Source organism: Nyctereutes procyonoides, unplaced genomic scaffold, assembly GCF_905146905.1.
Source record: "Nyctereutes procyonoides isolate TBG_1078 unplaced genomic scaffold, NYPRO_anot_genome, whole genome shotgun sequence".
Classification (NCBI taxonomy): Eukaryota; Metazoa; Chordata; class Mammalia; order Carnivora; family Canidae; genus Nyctereutes; species Nyctereutes procyonoides.
The window spans coordinates 16803916-16827059 of record NW_026575046.1 but is presented as its reverse complement, the minus strand read 5'-3'; the positions used below and the strand labels follow the sequence as shown (position 1 = coordinate 16827059).

General features: G+C 38.0%; 1 protein-coding gene across 1 annotated transcript in view; it reads left to right on the top strand.

Annotated features, from left to right (window-relative positions):
* The window catches only part of NUP155 (nucleoporin 155), a 66915-nt gene extending 49868 nt beyond the window's left edge, over nucleotides 1-17047 (top strand). Inside the window, exons 27-35 of the mRNA XM_055325689.1 lie at nucleotides 185-289; nucleotides 1096-1250; nucleotides 3580-3709; nucleotides 5026-5139; nucleotides 5818-5938; nucleotides 6375-6485; nucleotides 9777-9913; nucleotides 15242-15348; nucleotides 15921-17047. Of these exons, the coding sequence (XP_055181664.1) occupies nucleotides 185-289; nucleotides 1096-1250; nucleotides 3580-3709; nucleotides 5026-5139; nucleotides 5818-5938; nucleotides 6375-6485; nucleotides 9777-9913; nucleotides 15242-15348; nucleotides 15921-16059 (1119 nt within the window). The 3' untranslated portion in view covers nucleotides 16060-17047. The remainder of the gene's footprint in view (nucleotides 1-184; nucleotides 290-1095; nucleotides 1251-3579; nucleotides 3710-5025; nucleotides 5140-5817; nucleotides 5939-6374; nucleotides 6486-9776; nucleotides 9914-15241; nucleotides 15349-15920) is intronic.
* The last annotated feature ends 6097 nt before the right edge of the window (nucleotides 17048-23144 follow it).

Below are 23144 nucleotides of genomic sequence, written 5' to 3'. Positions count from 1 at the left end.
TCCTGAAAATACATTATTTAGAAGTTCTGTGTGGTAGTGGTGGCAACTCCACTTGGGGAAGGTGGTCGCTCTTAGAACTATAAGCATTTAAGTATTCCTGATTTCAGGATTTTATAAGGCTAATGGTTATGATGTCCAGCAAGAGAGCCTTTAATTGCTAATCTTTACTATTTTTTTATTTTAGTTTGAACAAATGCTTAAATTGTCTCAACGATCCAAAGATGAACTCTTTAGCATTGCCCTTTATAATTGGCTAATACAAGCTGATCTTGCAGATAAGCTGTTGCAGGTAAAAAAAATTTTTTTATCCCAATATTGTTAATTTGTATTTTCAAGTAGCATATACATATTTATAAAAAATTCATTTCCTTATCCTGAACCTACTATTAGGTATTAACATCAAGCCAAGTAATGTAATATCTTTTCCTAGTGAGCAGTGAAGCTGATATGGGTTGTTTATATTGTGCAGTGGAAGTCATTGGATTATGAATTAGGAGTCCTAAACTTGTTACCTCTGCCATTAATTCAGTATGTGATTTCACACGTCTTTTTACCAACCTGAGTCTCAGTGTTCTTCAGTGTATGAAATGAATGCATGGTATTTGATAATGGCAAGGATGTCTTTGAGCTCAGAGTCTAAGAATCAGTAGCTATGTTTTCAAAGTTTATTAAAAGATTTGTAATTAGGGGTGCCTGAGTGGCTTGGTCAGTTAAGCGTCCAATTCTTGACTTCATCTTAGGTTGTGATCTTGGTTGAGGTCATGAGATGGAACTTGCTCGGGGTTCTTTCTCTTCCTCCAGCCCTCCTACCCCCCACTTGCACTCACTCTCTCTCTGTCTCTCTCAAAAAAATAACTTTGAAAAAAACATGACTGGATTATGATTAGTTTAATCAACCTAATTCAACTATCATAGCAACTCTGGTTAAAAAAAAAAAATTCATCAGTAGTGAGAAAAATTGCCCTCTGTTGTTGGATTACAATTTTGCTTATGAAGCAAGGCACACCTGTGTTTGTCTTTAAAATGTTATAGTTACTGCATAAAGAACAACTGGATAGTCCAGAAAATGTTTTTGAGTGACTGTATAATTTACAGATTGCTTCTCCATTTCTGGAGCCACATCTAGTCCGAATGGCCAAAGTTGATCAAAACAAAGTTCGTTATATGGATTTACTGTGGAGGTATTATGAAAAGAACAGAAGCTTCAGTAATGCTGCTCGTGTCCTGTCCAAATTAGCTGACATGCATAGGTATGGTGTAAAATTCTCCTTATGAATAATGATTGATAACTGATCTGTATCTAGTTACATCCAGATTTCAGAAATAAACCTCATTTAGGTTGTGTATGTTTTTATGCTTTTACTTAGATTTACCTTAAGTTTATAGTTCTTTCTCTCTCTTTTTTTTAATAGTGTATAGAAGGTACTAAATACCCAAAACTCTCCCATCAGACTATCTTCTAAATCTCTTCTTTATGCCTTTAGGGGACGCCTGGGTGGCTCAGTGGTTGGGCGCCTGCCTTTGGCTCAGGTCGTGATCCCGGGATCCGGGGTCAAGTTCCGCATTGGGCTCCCTACAAGGAGACTGCCTCTCTCCGTGTCTGTGTCTTTCATGAATGGATAAATAAAATCTTAAAAAAAATAAAAATAAAGTATGTCTTTAGATTCTTTCCTACTAAGCAGTTAGTATTCTTAATTAAAAGGACAAAAGCTTTATAATTTTAAATGTTTTACTAATTCTAGACTAATTTACTCTGCTCTTGTATTGGTTTAAATTACTGAAAAAGGGCAGCCCGGGTGGTTCAGTGGTTTAGCGCTGCCTTCAGCCCAGGGCATGATCCTGGAGGCCCGGGATCAAGTCCCATGTCGAGCTCCCTGCATGGAGCCCGCTTCTCCCTCTGCCTGTGTTTTTGCCTCTCTCTCTCTCTCTCTCTCTCTCTCTCTCTCTCTCTCTCTCCTCTCTGTGTATTCTCATGAATAAATAAAATCTTTTAAATAAATAAATAAATTACTGAAAAAGTCTTGAGCATATACATTGAATATTGTTTAGAAACTTATTAAGGGGGCAGCCCGGGTGGCTCAGCGGTTTAGCGCCACCTTCAGCCCAGGGCCTGACCCTGGAGACCCGGGATCGAGTCCCATGTCAGGCTCCCTGCATGGAGCCTGCTTCTCCCTCTGCCTGTGTCTCTGCCTCTCTCTCTCTCTCTGTGTCTCTCATGAATAAATAAATAAAATCTTTAAAAAAAAAAACTTATTAAGAAAAGCATTGAAATTTTTAGATTATCATTGCAAAAAAAAAACAATACAATCTTGGACAGATAATTAATTTAACCCTGTATTTTCATTTGGAATCTTCTTTGCCAAAGTAACACAAAAGTTATATTTAATACTGGTTGCTGTGAGAGGTTGCCAACAACTAAATGAATTAGTGTTTGTTTTTAATGCCAAGTCTCTTTGTAATGTCAAAAAACCAGGTCTGATAGGGGATTGGAAAGGACTGAAGGTGGTAACCATGGAGGTGGATACATGCTTGGGGCTTTCTGACACCTGCCAGCCAGCCAGCCAGCCACCAAATAGATTTTGAACCCCAGTGATGTATGTTCAAGGCATGTGGGAAGGAGTAGTGAACAATGTAAACACCATCTTTGTTCCCAGGGAGCTCCCATTCTAGTGGATATAGACCACAGACACAAATTCAGATTCTATAAATATAATAAAAATAGGATAATACAGTAGAAAGGGCCTGGTGGGAGAGCGAGCTGCTTTCGTTAAGATTGGTCAGAGAAAGCCTCAGACAAATTGTTAGGAAAATTGATTCTCAAATGATAAGAATAGACAGCTATTAAAGACATGGAAGGGGGCAGCCCTGGTGGCTCGGCAGTTTAACGCCACCTTCAGCCTAGGGCCAGGTTCTGGAGACCTGGGTTCGAGTCTCACATCAGGCTCCCTGCATGGAACCTGCTTCTCCCTCTGCCTGTGGGCCTCTCTCCCCCCCCCCCCATGAATAAATAAATAAAATCTTTAAAAAAAAAAACAAAACATGGTGGAGATGGTCCAACCATAGGAACAATAGTCTTTGCAGAGGCACTGTATCAGATTCAAGTTTAATGTTTAGAGTACAAAAAAGAAAGCTGGTGGGGTTGGAGCTGGGGAACACAGGACCAGGTAAAAGAGAGGAAGTTGAAGGAGTAGGGCATGTGACGTAATCTGATTTTAAGAAGTCATTCTAGTTGCTTTGTGAAGGATCACATCGTTTTGGCCATATTAAGGTAGAGAAGTAAAGAATTCTAAAGAGTGATAATGTTTTCCTTAATTTAGTTTTAGAAGAATCCAAGTTTTAATATACTGAATTGAAGTTTTAAAATAAGTTACTTTTTTGGATGTAAACTTAAGTATTTTTTTATCTGTTGCCTTAAATTCTAGTTCTCTTTTATTAGAAATTCTCTAATAGTTTTTTCAAGTTTTGAATGGCCCTTTATGTTCATTTGGTATATACAGAATAGTATGTCATAATTAATATATTTGTATATTGGATTGTTAAGAATTCATATAAATAAAAATAAGGGCTTTCCCCCCCCAGCACAGAAATTTCACTTCAGCAGCGACTAGAGTACATTGCTCGAGCCATTCTTAGTGCCAAAAGTTCCACTGCCATTTCATCGATAGCTGCAGATGGTGAATTCCTTCATGAATTAGAAGAAAAAATGGAAGTAAGTGCTAAAGATACTTAAGCTTTGTCTGTATTGAGTAGTTACTGCATTTATTCCATTTTCCTTTCTTCTCTCTAGTAAGTCATTGGTAGGTAGCAGTCAGTATAAGTAATTCTAGTCTCTTCTGCCTGTATATATTTAGTTTCACAGTTGGACATAAATCTTTTATTGGATCACAGGACATTGCTGTAATTAAATTTTTCTCTGTGGCATTTCTAAAGGTTTTTTCCAACTGTTCTAACACAAGGGAGATTATATCACATTTATCATTTATTCTGGAAACTGTTGAGTAGATACATGAAGTAGAGTAGGCTAAACTGCCCTAATTAAGAGACCCAAAAGCATATGATGATCCAAATACAAAAGTTTATTTCTCATTCACAAATATCCAGAGTGGGCCAATGGCTTTCTTCTGCTTGACTGATTTCAAGACCCAAGTTTTCTTTTCTGTTTCTACCATTCCCTATGGCCTTATCTTTTTCTTCTGTCAGAGACAGTAAGAGAAAATGTAAGAAGCGCATTCACTCTCTTAGAGACCTCAGCCCTGAAGTGTATACTTTACTTCAACTTACATTCCTTTGAAGAAAACTTAGTCTTATGGCCATATTTCCCTACAGAGGAGATTGAAAAATATGATCTAGCCATTGTGTGGCTACATTTGTAGGAGGGATGAGTGTTAGAGTGATAGCAAAGGTTCTCTACCACAGTATACTTCCTGTGAGATCTTTTATGTTGTGATGAAGAGCTGCTAGTTTGATATGATAGAAGTCTTCATTTATACATTTTTTAAATTGAGGTATAATTAACATTATTAGTTTCAGGTACAAAATGTAATGATTCAGTATTTTTAGGTACAACAAAATGATCACCGTAATAAGTCTAACATCACCATATAAATAATTACAAAGTTTCTTTTTTGTGATAAGAACTTTTATGATCTATTTTCTACAACTTTCAAATATGCAATACAGTGTTACTAACTATAGTCCCTACTGAGGCGCCTGAGTGGCTCAGTTGGTTAATAAGTATATGCCTTTGGCTCAGGTCATGGTTCTGAGGTCCTGGGATCTAGCCCCACATTGGTCTCCCTGCTCAATGGGGAGCCTGTGACTTCTTCTCCCTCCCCCCCCCCCCGTGCTCTCTCTTCGCTTCTTCTCCCTCAGATAAATAAAATCTTAAATAAAAAACTATAGTCACTACTTTATACATTGTTTTTACTTTAACCAACTTAAAGTCAGATACTAGGAATCATTCCTTGAAGTACTTGTTGATTTATCATCAAGAACTTAAGACTTGCTTTTTTTCATCCAAACTAGGTTGCTAGGATCCAACTTCAAATACAAGAGACACTACAAAGGCAGTATTCCCATCATTCTTCTGTACAGGATGCAATTTCTCAGCTGGATTCTGAGCTAATGGACATAACTAAGGTAATAAAAAAGCAAGTTGAATTCCTCTAGCAGTCACCTAATATGTACAAGTTCCTTGCTTCTTCTGCATTCTACTTTGTGTTTCATGGGAAAAATTAATCTATCTCCACAAAATTAAGATAAGCCATCCTGGGGAGCATATTGCTGGGCTGACAAATCACTGCTGTGGTATCTGACTCTAAGGAAAAACTAACTTGCTCTTTCCAGGTCATTTTCTATCAAGAATCTATCAGCTTCACATTGGGCCTAGTTAAAACTCCTGCCATCTATTTTATTGCCTTGCTTCTTGTCTTGGAAAAGTGACTTTCTTTTCTTGTCTCTCCAAACTTCTCCCTTTCTTCATAGCAGTTCCTTTTTCAATAATTCTTGACATTTCTCCAAGTACCATTAAGCAGCCTGAGATTTGTGTTTCCATGATTCTTTAAACCCTGGTTTAGACAACATTAATTATAAAAGACATGTTATTGCAGTATCTCCCTGCCAACCAAAAAAAGGGGGGGGCACGCATGTTGAAATCTATTGGAGTTATGACCAGCTGCATGTCATCACATCTTTATATATTGCATTTTAGGAACTATGGATAAAATCTTTGATCATTTTTAATTTTCAAGGAATGCATCACTGTTTCTGATTTTTGACCTCTGGTTGTATGTATAATGTTGGCATTTTCTCTGACAGCTTTATGGGGAATTTGCTGACCCGTTTAAACTTGCAGAGTGTAAACTTGCAATAATTCATTGTGCTGGTTATTCAGACCCTATATTGGTGCAGACACTTTGGCAAGATATCATAGAGAAAGGTAAGTGCTCACCTACAGGTATATTAGCATACATTATTTAGTGACTTGGTAAAGGAATGGAAGCTGCTAGAGGCTTTCATATATCTAGAGCTCATGAAAATTATATATACCTAAGTAGAGGGTAAGTGGAAGAAGGTACCCGGGTATGGGGGAGGGTGGTCCCCTAGAGAATGACCTCAATTTGTATTGGAGAGGACTCTCAGAGAAAAAGGTGTCATTTTGTGAATGTACTTCTTAAGGGATTCTGAGACAATTTCCTGAAAATTCCATATCCAATGTCCTGGTAAGACAGAAGTATTTCAGACACTAACAAACAGGATCTGCTCATCATATTAGAATGTTATCTGTAGGATATTGAAACAGAATAAAATAGCCAACTTAAACATTTCACATTAAAGACAATTTGGGTTTCTAATGGCATGTCTTTTTCTTGCAGAATTGAATGAAAGTGTGACACTGAGCTCCCCTGATAGAATGCATGCGCTTAGTCTCAAGGTTGTGCTCCTTGGCAAAATTTATGCCGGCACACCTCGCTTCTTTCCTTTAGGTGAGCAGTAGCCTTAAGTGCTAAAATGGGTGTTTTGTGTTGTTTTCTTTTGATGGTTTTCTTCATTGACATGGCACAATAATGTTCTGCAGAGGGGAATTATTTCTTTGTTGCTATTCAGCTCAGTAGTTTAATTCTACCTCTCCAGAAAGAAAGACCTCCAGAGATAGCAGAAATTATTGATAGATATGAAACGATCTTTGACCTTGCAAGTTTTTTTATTATTTTTATTATTTCTTAAAGATTATTTAAGTTATTTAATTATTTGATAAATTATTTATTCATGAGGCACACAGAGAGAAAGACAGGCAGAAGGGAGAAGCAGGCTCCATGCAGGAAGCCTGACCTGGGACTCGATCCCGGGTCTCCAGGATCACGCCCTAGGTTGAAAGCAGCGGTAAACTGCTGAGCCACCTGGGCTCCCCAACCTTGCAGGTTTATAGATCTGTCTGGGGATAGTGCTAACAGACCATAATGATTTATACTGTTGGTAACCCTCTACAAGTTTAAAGAGGAAAGAAAAATGTCTGGTGTTTTTCTGCACAAGCAATCTGTGCTTACTTCAACTGCTCTTATTATATTGAAGACCTATTTTTCTTTAAAATAAATGGTTGGGGCACCTGGGTGGCTCAGTCAGTTGGGCGGCCAACTCTTTTTTTTTTTTTTTTTATTTACGATAGTCATACAGAGAGAGAGAGAGAGGCAGAGACACAGGCAGAGGGAGAAGCAGGCTCCATGCACCGGGAGCCCGACGTGGGATTCGATCCCGGGTCTCCAGGATCGCGCCCTGGGCCAAAGGCAGGCGCCAAACCGCTGCGCCACCCAGGGATCCCCCAACTCTTATTTTTGATTCAGGTTGTGATCTCAGGGTTCTGGGATCAACCCCCACTTGAATTGCACTTCCCGCTCAGCAGGAGGTCTGCTCAAGGAGTCTCCTTCACACCTTGTCCCTACCCCTCCCCTCACACACTGTCTCTCTCTCAAATAAATCTTTAAAAAAATATTAAAATAGTGAATAATAGTGTTAAAAATGCAATTTTTTAAACTCCTTAATCAATTATACTACTATAATTGTTATGCATATGACTCTAATTATTAGCCATTTGCCAATGTATAATGTTTTCTTCAGTTGTAAAACAATATTATCAGGGTGCCTGAATGGCTCAGTTGATTAAGTGTCCAACTCTCAACCTCAGCTCAGGCCTTGATCTCAGGGTCATGCGTTCAAGACCCACAGGTTCCATGCTGGGCTTGAAGCCTACTTTAAAAAAAAATAAATCAACCTAAATACATCTGTAAAGTAAGATGTTAACCACATAGGGTCTTTGAAAAATGTTGAGAACCAAGAAAATGCTCAAGAAAAAACACATTCCATTAAATCATTTGTTTGTTTGCTTATTTAATGAGGATAGAGACTTGTTTATACCCCATCCCTGATTTAGAACTTAATTCCTGGAAGTGTCAAGAAATAAAGCCATTACAGTCATACCCTTTTTTCTTGTAAGTATGGTGTTTAAACCTGCCATGCTATTTCATCGAGAAAAATAAAGAGAAAATAAACATGTAACAAAAGGACATACTTAATTTCTTTTGACAGTGTTTCTGCTTTGGCTTAGATTTTAAATTTTTGAGCACAATAAAGTTTAGGGTAGAGGTCTTTTTTTCTTTTTTCTTTGTCCATCTTTCAAGGGCAAACAAGCTCCAACAGGCTTCAAACTAGAACAAGTTTAGAGTTTTTAGAATTTTGATTACTTATACAAAATTTTTTTATGGTAGATCTAGGGGAGATGCAGGTTTAGTTAGTGACACTGACAGTGATTCCTCTTGCCCATGGGTATTCACATTGGTCAGTCTCAGATTTTGAGTATCATAAATATGAATGTGATTGTTACTGTTACAATCTTGTTTATGATATGACAGATAGTAAAAAGTGAGAATGGGCCCAAAATTAGAACCATCAGAATAAATAACTTATATATCTGAGGGGATGAGGCACTTTAAAAAATACATTTCATATTTCTAAAATCTGGATGTAGTAGCCCTTCTTTTCTGAAAAACTGTTAAATTGAGAGTACATCAAGATACTTAAATATCAGTGGATCTTCTCCAATAGCGGGATTGTAAATGGGCTCTATTTCTTGTACCTTTCTATATTTTTCCAAATTCACCAAAATATAGTTTTTTCCCTAACTGCTTTAAATTTATAGCATATTCATAGTTGTGCAACAGTCACCACAGTTAAATTTAGACCATTTTCATCACCCCAGAAAGAAACCACATACCTATTAGCAGTCACTCCCTATTCCTTCCCACTCATGACCTAGGCAATCACAATCTACTTTATATCTCTATATTTGCCTATTCTGATATAGAACTTAGATATTTAAAAAAATGGGGGGGGTACGTCTGGGGGGCTCAGTGGTTGAGCGTCTGACTTTGGCTCAGGGCATGATCCCAGGTCTGGGGATCGAGTTCCACATCAGGCTCCCTGTAAGGAACCTGCTTCTCCCTCTCCCTGGTCTCTGCCTGCCTCTCTCTCTCTCTCTCTCTCTCTCTCTCTCTCTCTCTGTCTGTCTCTCATGAATAAATAAATAAAATCTTTAAAAAAAAAAAGCTTAAAATTTTTTTTAATTGGTTTTCAAAAGATTTTTCTTTAGGGATCCCTGGGTGGCACAGCGGTTTGGCGCCTGCCTTTGGCCTAGGGCGCAATCCTGGAGACCCGGGATCGAGTCCCACATCGGGCTCCCGGTGCATGGAGCCTGCTTCTCCCTCTGCCTGTGTCTCTGCCTCTCTCTCTCTCTCTCTATGACTATCATAAATAAAAATTAAAAAAAAGATTTTTCAAAAGATTTTTCTTTAGAAACTGCTAATTTATGAATAAGGCCTACTTTTTAGTATCAGGAGTTAACTTTTTTTTTTTTTTTTTTTTTTAAGATTATTTGAGAGGAAGAGAGAAAAAGAGTGAGCATGAGCAGAGGGAGGGAGAAGCAGTCTCCCCACTGAGCAGAGATGTGGGTCTTGAGATCCTGACCTGAGCTGAAGGTAGCTGCTTAACTGACTGAGCACCCAGGTGCCCCAAGAGTTAACAATTGTATAACAAAAAAAAAAGAGTAATTATGTGAGGTGAAGGATATGTTAAGTAATCTTACTGGAGTAGTAAAAGCATGTCACTAATATATATTTGTATCACATTATATTGTATACCCTAAAATTACCCAATGTAATATGGCTATTTTATCAGGGAGGGGAAGAGTTAACACTTCTGATTTCTGACATTTTTTCCTTCTCCAGATTTTATTGTGCAGTTTTTAGAGCAGCAAGTTTGTACTTTGAACTGGGATGTAGGTTTCGTAATACAGACAATGAATGAAATTGGAGTGCCATTACCTAGACTACTGGAAGTATATGATCACTTGTTCAAGTCACGGGTAAGGGAAATATGAAATAAACTAAAGTTAACAAACTTTTTCTAGATTAAAGGAGAATATTTTGAATGTATAAGTATCTTGTCATCTGATAAAATTACATCAGAAATTTGCTTCATTGTGAATATAAGAAATTATTATACTTTAGACTTTTAAAATTGGTGAGTTGCTTTGCTGTATATTATGATAAAAATTAAATATTTCTTAGTATTAGTAAACGTATTTGCTTTCCCCTTGGTGGATAGCCTAACTCCATTATATCAAGAATCACCATTTGTGTTACAAGAACAAAATAAAAATGTATTTGTTCCCTATAACTTCATCTAAAATATCAGTGATCTTCCTTATTATAAGAAAAAAACTTTGTAACTATGATGGTGAGGCATGGTAACTAGATTTAGTATGGTGATCATTTCCCAGTGTATACAAATGACAAATTATTATGTTGTACAGCTGAAACATACAATGTTGTTTGTCAGTTCTACCTCAATTTACAAAACAATCTTTCTCACCATATCAAACCTCCTCAGACTATATGTTCTATAATTTTAATCCTAAATTAAAAGATCCAAATGAAACCTTCTGACTTACATCATGTCTTCATGGTAATACCATCAATACATTTATGCATTGTTTTGTAAGACGCTTAGATATCTCATTTAAGCCTCAAAATGAGCCTACAAATAGGAGGTGAGCATCTAACAGGGGCAGAGATTTTGAATAAATAACCTGCTCAAGTTACATGGCTAGTACTGGTAAAGCCAGAACTAGAATTAAGCTTTTAATATTATGCGGTTACTAAATTATTATCTGGTCATGGTTAATATTTGAACATCATTGAAAACTGCTTTGTGATGTTATTTAGGAAAAGTAATCCACTTTGTAGAGCATGTAATTTTCCTGTTCAGGAACCTGTGTTTCCTCTTGACATGGTATCTCATTGTGGTTTTGATTTGTATTTTGCGGATACTGAGTGATGTTGAGCCTTTTTTTTTCATGTGTCTGTTAACCATATGTCTTCTTTGGAGAAATGTCTGTTCATCTCTTTTGCCCATTTCTTAACTGGATTATTTGGTTTTGAGTGTTTTTTGATAAGTGTTTTATACATTTTGGATACTAACCCTTTATCAATGTATCATTTGCAAATATTTTCTTCCATTCAGTAGGTTACCTTTTAGTTTTGTTGACTGCTTCCTTTCCTGTGCAGAGGCTTTTTATCTTGATGAAATCCCAATAGTTCATTTTTGCTTTTTCCCTTGCCTCTAAAGACAATGTCTAGTAAGAAGTTGCTTCAGGAAAAAAAAAAAAAAAGTTGCTTTAGCCAAGGTCAAAGAGGTTGCTGCTTGTGTTCCCTTTTAGGATTCTTACAGATTCCTGTCTCTCATTTCAGCCTTTAAACCATTTTGAATTTAATTTTATGTACTGTGTAAGAAAATGGTCCAGTTTCATTCTTCTGCATGTAGCTGTTGTTTTCCCAATAACATTTGTTGAAGAGACTTTTTTCATATTGGATATTTTTTTTCTGCTTTGTTGACGATTAGTTGACTATATAGTTGTGGGTCCATTTTGGGGCATTCTATTTTGTCGTACTGTTTTTGTGTCAATACCATACTGTCTTCGTGATTATAGCTTTGTAATACAGCTTGAAGTCTGGAATTGTGATGCCTCCAGCTTTGGTCCTTTTTCAACATTACTTTGGCTATTTGAGGTCTTTTCTGGTTCCACACCTATTTTTGGATTATTTGTTCTAGCCCTGTGAAAAATGCTGATGTTATTTTGATAGGGATTGCATTGAATGTGTAGATTGGGTAATATAGGTGTTTTAACAATATTTGTTCTTCCATTCCATAAGCATGGGCTGTTTTTCCATTTCTTTTCCTTTTTTTTTTTTTTTTTAAGATTTTATTTATTTTTTCATGAGAGAGACAGACACATAGAGGGAGAAGCAGGCTCCTCACAGGGAACCCGATATGGGACTCGATCCCTGTACCCAGGATCATGCCCTGAGCCAAAAGCAGATGCTCAACCACTGAGCCACCCAGGCATCCCTGTTTTTCCATTTCTTAGTGTCATTCAATTTTTTTCATAAGAGTTCTATAGTCCTCAGTACAGATCTTTTACCTCTTTGGTTAGATTTGTTCCTAGGTATCTTATAGTTTTTGGTGCAGTTGTAAATGGGATCGATTCCTTGATTTCTCTTTCTGCTGCTTCATTATTGGTATGTAGAAATGTAACAAACTTGTTATATCCTGCAACTTTGCCGAATTCCTCTATCAGTTCTAGCAATTTTTTGGTGGACTCTTTCAGGTTTTCTACATAGAGTATCATGTTGTCTATGAATAGTGAAAATTTGACAACTTCTTTGCTGATCAGATGCTTTTTATTTCCTTTTGTCTGATTACTGAAGCTAGGGCTTCAGTTCTATACTGAACAACGGGTGAGAGTGGACATGTCTTGTTCCTGACTATAGAGGAAAAGCTCTGTTTTTTCCCCATTGAGGATGATAATAGCTGTGAGTCTTTCAAATATGGTCTTTATGTTGATTTCTTGAAGGTTTTTATCAAGAAAAGATGCTGTATTTTGTCAGATGGTATTTCTGCATGTATTGAGAGTCTCATATGGTTCTTTTTTTTAAGATTTTATTTATTTGACAGAGACGGGAAGGAGAGAACCAAGCAGGCTGAATGGTAGGGAGAGGGAGAAGCAGACTCCCTGCTGAGCAGAGAAGCCTTTAATGTTTCTTGCAGGGCTGATTTATTATTCACAAACTCCTTTAGTTTTTTGTTGTCTTGGAAACTTTCTCTCCTATTCTGAATGACAGCCTTACTGGATAGAGTATTCTTGGCTACCTAGTTTTCCCATTCAGCACTTTAAATCTATCATGCTACTTCTTTCTGCCTGCCAGGTTTCAGTGGACAGGTCTGCTACTAACCTGTGTGTCTACCCTTGTAGATTAAGGACCTTTTGTCCCTACCTGCTTCCAGAATTTTCTTTTTACCTTTGTATTCTGCAAGTTTAACAATGGTATATTGTGGTTTTGACCTGTTTTTGTTGATTTTGATGGGAATTCTCTGTGCCTCTTGGGGTTGAATGCCTGTTTCCTTCTCCAGATAGGGATGTTCTCACCTATAATTTGTTCAAATAGACCTTCTACCCCCTTTTCCCACTCTTCTTCTGGGACTCCTGTGATAAGGATATTAGTTCGCTTTATGGAGTTACTGAGTTTCCTAAGTCTACCTTCATGATCTAATAGTTTTCTTTCCCTCTTCTTTTCAGCTTCATTATTTTCCGTATTTTATCTTCTGTATCACCTATTCTCTTCTCTGCTTCTTCACTCCTCATTGTCATTATATCCCATTGGTTTTGCATCTCAGTTACAGCATTTTATATTTCAGCCTGACTAGTTTTTAGGCCTTTTATCTCCGTAGCAAGGGTTTCTCTGATGTCTTCTATGCTTTTTTCCAAGCCCAGCTAGTAGTCCTAATGGCTGTTGTTCTAATTTTTTTTTCTATCTTTTGCGTGTTTTGAAAGCTTGTTGTTACAACATTCTATATTAAAAAGGAGTCAAGGGGGATCCCTGGGTGGCGCAGTGGTTTAGCGCCTGCCTTTGGCCCGGGGCACGATCCTGGAGGCCCGGGATCGAATCCCACGTCGGGCTCCCAGTGCATGGAGCCTGCTTCTCCATCTGCCTATGTCTCTGCCTCTCTCTCTCTCTATCTGTGTGACTATCATAAATAAATAAAAATTTAAAAAAAAAAAAAAAAAAAAAAAGGAGTCAAGGGATCCCTGGGTGGCGCAGCAGTTTGGCGCCTGCCTTTGGCCCAGGGCGCGATCCTGGAGACCCGGGATCGAATCCCACATCGGGCTCCCAGTGCATGGAGCCTGCTTCTCCCTCTGCCTGTGTCTCTGCCTCTCTCTCTCTCTCTCTCTCTCTCTCTCTCTCTCTCTGTGACTATCATAAATAAATAAAAAATTAAAAAAAATTTAAAAAAAAAAAAGGAGTCAAGGGGATCTCTGGGTGGCTCAGCGGTTTAGTGCCTGCCTGTGGCCCAGGCCATGAACCTGGAGTCCTGGGATCGAATCCCACATCAGGCTCCCTGCATGAAGCCTGCTTCTCCCTCTGCCTCTGCCTCTCTCTCTCCCTCTCTGTTTCTCATGAATAAATAAATAAAATGTTTTTTTTTTTAAATAAATAAATAAAAATAAAATGGAGTCAAGGAGATCTGGTTGGCTCAGTCAGATAAGCATTTGACTCTTAAATTTGGCTCAGATCATGATCTCACAGTCATGAGATTGAGTCCTGCACTGGGCTCCATGCTCAAGCATGGAGATGTTAAGATTTAAGATTTTTCTCTCTCCCGGGATGCCTGGGTAGCTCAATGGTTGAGCGTTTGCCTTTGGCTCAGGGCATGATCCCAGAGTTCTGGAATCAAGTCCCACATTGGGCTTCCTGCATGTGGCCTGCTTCTCCCTCTGCTTGTGTCTCTGCCTCTCTCTCTCTCTCTCAAGTAAATAAAAATATTCAAAAAAAAAAAAACAACTTTCTCTCTCTCTCCCTTGCCTTCTGCCCCCCTCTCTCTTTCCCTTTCTTTTTTTTTTTAATTTTTTATTTATTTATGATAGTCACACACACACAAAAAAAAAAAAAAATAAGCCTAGAAAAAAAAGAAAAAGCCTGATCCAAAACAGAAAAGGACCCCAAAAAACCAAACAGATAATCAAAAGAAAAAGGGAGGGGGAGAAAGGAAAAAAAGCCTGAACCCCCAAAAAAGAGAAAAAGGAAATGGATAAACAAACTAACAAGCAAAGAAAAAACTATAAGCCTGATTCCAAAGGAAAAAAAAAAGTAAAGCCTGTTCCTAGTCCCACCAGTACTATAGGTGACTCTTTGAAGTGTTCTATAAGCATTAGGTTTGGTGCATGTGGGATGCTTCCTCTGCTGGTCTTCTGGGAGCGAAGCCTGTCACACTATCTCAGAATCAAACTTGTCTCAGTAAATAAGCACTTCCCAAGCACAAGGGGGTGGAATTTGATGTAAGCAGCACCCACCTCTCCTGGGGGCCACTGTGCTGGTGACAAGGGGGAAAATAGCACCATTCCACTCTCTCCTCCCTAAACAGGGCATCCCACACCCCATGCTGTGCAGGAAGCCCTCACAGAATAGTGAGAGCTGTCAGTGCGCCCGGGGTCACAGTGCTCCTGTGTTAAATGCTAATTTTAATATCGGGAAATTTTGCTTGGTACTCTGGTGACTGGTTTAATAACATAAACAGTTGAAAAATCGGTTGACATATTTTACTTTACAATTCATGATACGTATTTTCTTTATAGGATCCATTCTGGAACAGAATGAAGAAGCCCCTGCACCTTTTGGATTGTATACATGTGCTATTGGCAAGATATGTTGAGAATCCTAGCCAAGTTTTAAATTGTGAGAGGTAACTATGAATTAGATTTTGTAGTATAGTAAAAGCATTCAGATGTTTCTAATAAGCATCTAGGCACCAAAGCTAGAATGCGGGAAGATATGGAGATTAACTATTTGAGTATCAGCGTGTATGAAAGGTTAGAGTTTTTTCCATTTTTCAACCCATTGAAAACCCTTAGAATCCTTTCTGTAGGTAAAATGATATAACTTGTGAGTTACTTCTAAACTCCTTTTCCTTTGAGTTAGTGATCTAGACAATTCAGTTATGTCTTTGTGAGATTATTGGCCTGATTTCAAGGTATATTTGTTTGAAAAGACCAAAAGAATATAAATATTAATTTAAGGAGTCATTCTTACTGCCTCCCTTCCCATTATAATTTCCAAAGGAACACGATGGTCATGTGATAATTCACCTATTCTGTGGATTTCTTGTCTGTTTTCATTTATTTACCATTTACTTAATCATATGATCCTTTCTCTCTGTGGGACTTTACTAAGGTTAGCAGAAATTGGAGAAAAGTCTTAAAGTAGGAAATGTTTCTAAATGTATTTGTAGTTGATCAGGTATCTCTTCCTTTGCAGGAGAAGATTTACAAATTTGTGCCTGGATGCCATTTGTGGTTATCTGGTTGAGCTTCAGTCTATGAGCTCTTCAGTCGCGGTACAAGCCATCACTGGAAACTTTAAATCTCTTCAGGCTAAACTAGAACGGCTTCATTAATTATTGTAATGTATTGTCCGTACATTTTGATCTGTAAAATAAAAGCTCAGCTGGGTCCGGATATCAGGTGCTCTAAATCTGAGAATTTATGAACAATTTTAATAGAAATATGTTTTTAATACAGTACATTTGCCAGATGAATTTTTTATTACTATTTTGTTTTTTAGTAATCAGATTAAAAAATAACATAAGATTACTTATGATCTTAGCACAAATATAAAACGTATTTAGAAATTCTTATTTTTAACTTAATGAAGGCAGAATTTTGAATTTACACTATTCATTTCCAAGTTAGTCCAACAATATTGATATCAAAACCTAAATAGGCTATTTGAGTAGGTCACATAATACTGGACTATATAACAATCCTAATGTAAGCAAATAAACACCGTCTCTTTTTAAAAATTATTTAGGTTTTGGGTTCATCTTTGGAAAGAAATTTCTTCCTACTACTAATTTTGTCAGTTGTAATTCTTAAAGATTAATACATATTTGGCTGTTTTTTGAGCAGGTGGCAAATGTGTAACTAATGTTCTATGTCCTAAATACCTACACAGGGAGGTACTGTTTTATTTTAGTGCCTACCTACCAGTCCTTGTGACTCATGACTGCATTAAAGCAGGGGTTCTCAAAGTGTGTGCACCAAACCAGCTTTATAAGCATTATCTGGGAATTTGCTCCATTTGATTCTTCCTCCGCCCAGTCAATAACCACAACAAATGAATTTTGTCCAAGACACAATATATAAAGCAAAATTGTTAGTAATGTAGTTTTTAGTCTTCAACAAGTTGGAATAACTAAACCAAGTTCCCCAAAGTCATGGCAGCAACAATGAAGGAGAACAGAGTGGGAATGACCAGGACTAACAAAAAAACTAGAACATGGACTTCTTTCCTTTCATTTTTTATGCGAACAAGAGTAATTACCTTCTGCTTATTGTCACTGAAGCATGCCTAATGATTTTTATAAAAGTACATTTTGAAAATTGTTTTCCTTCCCTTCTTTTTTTCTCAAGATCATGGGTTGACCTTTTCATATTTATTCTCTTAGAAGTTAGCTTCCTTTTTCCCATAAACTTCTGAATCATAGTATTTAATAGACTGTCAAAATGTCACTCGTTAGGTACCACTACCTCCCATATTTTTCAACTTTTTGTTCTTAAGTGTTGTTTTTTAGAGTATGTGAAATGAATATGTTATGCATTGTTACTTTTATGAACATAAAATTCTGTTACGTCTACTTAAAACGAAAGTCTTGCTTAAATGTTATTTAGCGTGGCTCCAGTTCTGCTATATATATACATACATATATTTTTTAAGCCCATTTACACACAAACATGTTAATATATATGTTAAATATCCACAACTCATAATATTGAAGCTACATCTTTCAAAAGCACCGTAAGCTAGCACAGCTAAATGGTCCTTAGGAGTCAGAAATCTGAACCCTGTTCCTTTTATCACAGAGCACTTTTGAGAGGGTTTAACAGTTCCTACTGCACAGCACATGTTTTCCATACCTTTGGGAGAATGAGACTCTTAAGAGAAATTAGGTCCCCTCCTTTTTAGCTCTCTATAACTGTGTTTCTAAAACGTAATTCATAAGAATCACATGGATAACCTACTAAAACAGATGTTCACCTCTAATATGATGCTTATGCTGGTGGTCAGAGGCTCAAGCTTGGAGTAGCATTCTTCTAGCACATTTGTCCACTGTATTATCTTGTACTTGGTGTTATTCAACACATTAACACATTGTTTCTTTATAGTGACTATTAAACATATATAGGCAACAAATAAGTTGAAAATTATTTATGAAACAGTACATTCATTATAGGCAGTGATGAGTCACTGAAGATCTTAATTGTGACATATTTGTTTTAGGTAGATCATTTTCATATAGAAAAATGGTCAGGAAAAAAGAAAAATCTATTTGAGTAACTTCGCAAGGTATGATATATTGACCCTGAAATGCATGTGATCTATGTTCAGCATTTTTTAGTTATAACATATGTGACTTACTAGCGACTTGTTCATTGAACATTTCTCTGCTAATCACACGGATTTCCTCCACATTTATGTTTTGTAGTTCATTTCAGTCTCAGGATTCACAGATTGCTCATTCTCTTCCTCAGGATACTTCCCACCTCTTTTTTCCTCTTATTCACGAGAGGAAAAATTATGATAGTGATACAGTTGTATCAAGAAAATGAAGAACTGGAATATTGAATGTAAAGGTCTTGAAAGGGCACGTAATTTTCTTTCACTTCCTATCAGTTTCTTCATTTAAATTCTCTTAATAATAAAACTTTTTTCCAGGATATTTTTGAGTCTTCTCATTCTTGAGTTAAATCATTTAAACTTTCAAACTTTCATTTCCCTAAGAAACAAATATTCCTCATAAGAAGATTAAAACTAAATAATAATACTTTTTTAAATTCAAAAATTTGTAAAAACTAATGTAATTTACTTTTATTCAGTTTTGTTCTATACTCCAGATATTAAAGTCATTTAACAATACTGTTATTTTTACTTTTTTCATTGCAAATAAGCATCATTTCTAAACTGCATTATCAGGATCCCTGGGTGGCTCAGCGGTTTAACACCTGCCTTCGGCCCGGGGCATGATCCTGGAGACCCGGGATCGAGTCCCACATCGGGCTCCCTGCATGGAGCCTGCTTCTCCCTCTGCCTGTGTCTCTGCCTCTCTCTGTCTATCATGAATAAATAAATAAAATCTTAAAAAAAAAAGTTTTTTAAAAAAAATTTTAAAAACTGCATTATGACATACTTGAAATTAAACATTTGTTTTAGAACTCTCAGTTATGGAAACTACCTCTTTTTTAAGATTAATCAGTTTAGAGATGCCTGGGTGGCTCAGTGGTTGAGCATCTGCCTTTGGCTCAGGTCGTGATCCGGGGTCCTGGGATCAAGTCCCATATCGGGCTCTCCTTGAGGAGCCTACTTCTCCCTCTGCCTATGTCTGTGTCTCTCATGAATAAATAAATAAAATCTTAAAAAGATTAATCAATTTACCATGTGGGAGTTAGGATTATCATATCTCCAGTCCACAGCTGAGTTTCTACCTGTATAATGAACATTTTCACTTAGCTGACCTCCACAGCTCCTCAGTCAAAATGTGATCAGATATGCGTTTATTCCTCTTTCTGCAATCTACCCACTCCTGTTCCTCCTTTTTTCTGTTCTTTTCTCTCTTCTCTCTCAAGCTTAACACACAACATGGCACTTGACCTCATGACCCTGAGATCAAAAGTTGGCATGCTCTATCAGGTACGAACCAACCAGGTACCCCCTTCCTCTATTTTCTACTCCGTCTTCATGATCTGAAATCTCAACTCTGAAGCATGGTATTGCTTTTAAACTCCTCTCTCCTTCCAGATCCAACCAGTCACCAATTTCTAAGCAAGCTTATTTTCTTAATATTTACCGTATCTGTTTAATTATCCCACTACTTCAGGTTTTTAGAGTTTAGTGAGGTTCACTTAGATGCCTGCAGTAATGTCACAGTGGTCTTCCTGCCTCTAATTTGACCCCTTCCTTGTTTTCCACACTAGGGTCTGTTTAAAATGTACACCTATGGGCAGCCCGGGTGGCTCAGCGGTTTAGCGCCGCCTTTGGCCCAGGGTGTGAACCTGGAGACCCAGGATAAAGTCCTGCGTTGGGCTTCCTGCATGGAGCCTGTTTCTTCCTTTGCCTGTGTCTCTGCCTCTTTCTGTGTGTCTCTCATGAATAAATAAAATCTTCGAAAAAAAAATGCACACCTAAATATATTACACCTCTACCTTTTCCCTCAAAATAAATTCCAAATTCCTGGTGTAGCATTAGGACTCTATTGCAGTTGACAAAAATTTAAGACTTTACGTTAGTTTAAGCAAAAGAATTTATTAGCCTTCAAAACTAAGAAATCCAAGTGTAGAGCAACTTCCACAAGGCTAGTTCCAGAGCCTTGATACCTTCAGGGCTTTTTCTCTAGGTCAGTTCAGCCCTTCTTTTCATGTTTATTCTTTGTGTCTGCAGTTTGCTGCGTACCTCTTGGGAGAATGCAGGCAGTGTCAAATTACTTTGTTTTGGTTACTCCAGAGACGCCGCAGGAAGGTTTCTGATTAACTCAGCTTGAGTCATGGACTCAGTCTTGGGGTATGATGATATAGGATCATCATCCAAACCACACAGAACAGAAAAGAAGTGGGATCCCTGGGTGGCTCAGTGGTTTGGCGCCTGCCTTTGGCCCAGGGTGTGATCCTGGAGATCCAGGATCGAATCCCACGTCGGGCTCCCGGTGCATGGAGCCTGCTTCTCCCTCTGACTATGTCTCTGCCTCTCTCTCTCTCTCTCTCTCTCTCTCTCTCTCTCTCTCATAAATAAATAAAAATTAAAAAAAAAACAAAAGAAGTGCTTTCTTAATTGAATGCTAGGCAAACAGCATTTCAAATCTGTCCACTTGTTTACCACTACTTCCTTGTACAATAATGAAAACTATAAACCCATAGGTCCAAGAAATACGAACCTAGAGCAGGACAGATGCAAAATCACACCAAAGCACATCATAATCAAATTCTAAGCAAATAAGTAGAAGGGAGCTCCTCAGCCTGATAAAAGACAACTATAAAAAATGTACAGCTAAGAACACACCTAATGGTAGGAGACAACACTTTCTGCAAGATTGGGAACAAAATATGTATATTCCTTTTTTTTTAATTTTTTATGATAGACACACAGTGAGAGAGAGAGGCAGAGACACAGGCAGAGGGAGAAGCAGGCTCCATACACCAGGAGCCCGACGTGGGATTCAATCCTGGATCTCCAGGATCACACCCCGGGCCAAAGGCAGGCACTAAACCACTGCGCCACCCAGGGATCCCTGTATATTTCTTTTCAACCTTGTGTTTGAGGTCCTGATCATGGTGATTTGGCAAGCAAAAGAAATTTAAGACATAAATTAGAAAAGCAGAAGTAAATATGAGATTATCCATAGACAATTACCTATATAGAAAACCCTATATAATATACAGAAAATAGCACTGCTAAATAGGAAAAGCTACTAGGACTGAGAAGCAAAATCACAGGATACAAGGTCAACCTACAAAATCAATTGCATTTCAAGAACCATAAAATAAGGGTGCCTGGCTGGCTCAGTCGGAAGACTGTGCAACTATTGATCTTCAGGTTGTGAGTTTGAGTCCTACGTTGGGTGGAGAGATTACTAAAAAATAGACTTTAAAGAAAAAAAGGTTAACATTTATCAAAACGTATACATACACAGATCATACATGACACCATTTGTAGTTGAGATGTAAACATAAAAATCCAATATTGAATCATAACTGCATAAAATTAACTGCAGTACATAGTATATTACTGTAATAATTTAGTAGTTCACCTGCTTTTTCATTTTAGGTTTTATTTATTTGAGACAGAGGAGGGAGGAGCAGAGGGAGAGGGAAGCAGACTCCCACTGAGCAGGGAGCTAGATGCCGGGCATGATCCCAGGACTCTGGGATCAGGACCTGAGTCGAAGACAGATGTTCAATTGACTGAGCTGTCCAGACACCCTTTGCCTCCTGTTTCTATTGCAGCTCAAATGTTGCAAATATCTGCTTAAAATGCCAAGTGATGCTAATCATGTAAGCAATTGTCTCTCCGGTAAATTGTATAATGCAGTAAAAAGAGCTCTCTTGTGGTTCTTGTGCATTTTTCACATTTAGTGCTATTTCATAAACCTCGGATAACAACAATCCAAAGTGCCACTAGTGATGCTAAAAGAGTTCTCAAAAAGCAAATTCATGACATTACAAGAAAAAGTTGAATTGCTTGGTGTGAGGTCTGCAACTGTGGTTACCAACATTTCAAGATAAATTAATCCAATGTAAGGACCATTGTAAAAAAAGAAAAGTCATGAAGCTGACACTGTAGCTTCACCAGCAGGTATTAAAACCTTTCACTTTTCACAAAATACGTTTTTTTTCTTGAAGATGCACCCTTTATGTGCATGCAGGATTCCTATAGGGAAGGCATATTTAGGGGCACCTGGGTACTCGGTCAGTTAGACACCTGCCTTCAGCTCAGGTTATGATCTCAGGGTCCTGGGATCAAGCCCTGCGTCGGACTCCCTGCTCAGAGTGGAGAGTCTGCTTTTCCCTCTCCCTCTGCCTCCCACCCCAGCTTGCGCTACCTCTCTCAAATGAATGAAAATCTTAAAAAAAAAAAAAAAAAAAGTCATACCTGTAGACTCCTATGATTCAAGAAAAAGTGAAGTCATTATGTGGCAACTTAGAGCAAAAAGAATGTGAAGAATCTAAAGCTGGAGAATTTAATGCCAACAAAAGGTTTGATAAATTTCAAGAGTGGTTTGGCTTAAAAAATATCAAGATAGGTGCGCCTGGCTGGCTTAGTCAGAAGAGCAACTGACTTGATCTTGGTGTTGTGAGTTCAATTCCCACATTGGATGTAGAAATTGCTTAAATAAAAACTTTAAAAAATCAAGATAATAGGAGAAGCGGCTTCTGCCAACCAAGAGGCAGCTGATAAGTTCTCAGATGCCATTAAAATTATTGAGGAGTGATGGGGATCCCTGGGTGGCTCAGCGGTTTGGTGCCTGCCTTTGGCCCAGGGCGCGATCCTGGAGTCCCGGGATGGAGTCCCACGTAGGGCTCCGGCATGGAGCCTGCTTCTCCCTCCTTCTGTGTCTCTGCGCCTCTCTCTCTCTCTCTCTGTCTGTCTATCATAAATAAATCTTTAAGAAAAAAGTTATTGAGGAGTGGGACACCTGGGTGGCTCAGGGTTTGGGTGCCTTCCTTGGGCCCAGGGCGTGATACTGGAGTCCCGGGATCAAGTCCCACATTGGGCTCCTTGCAGGGAGCCTGCTTCTCTCTCTGCCTGTGTCTCTGCCTCTCTCCTCTCTCTCTCTCTCTCTCTCTCTCTCTGTCTCTCATGAATAAATAAATAAATTCTTTTTAAAAAAATTACTGAGGAGAAAGGATACCTGCCTGAACAGGTGTTTGATGCAGACAAAAGTTCTTTATTCTGGTGGGGGTGGGGGGGGATGCCACAAAGGACATTTATTAG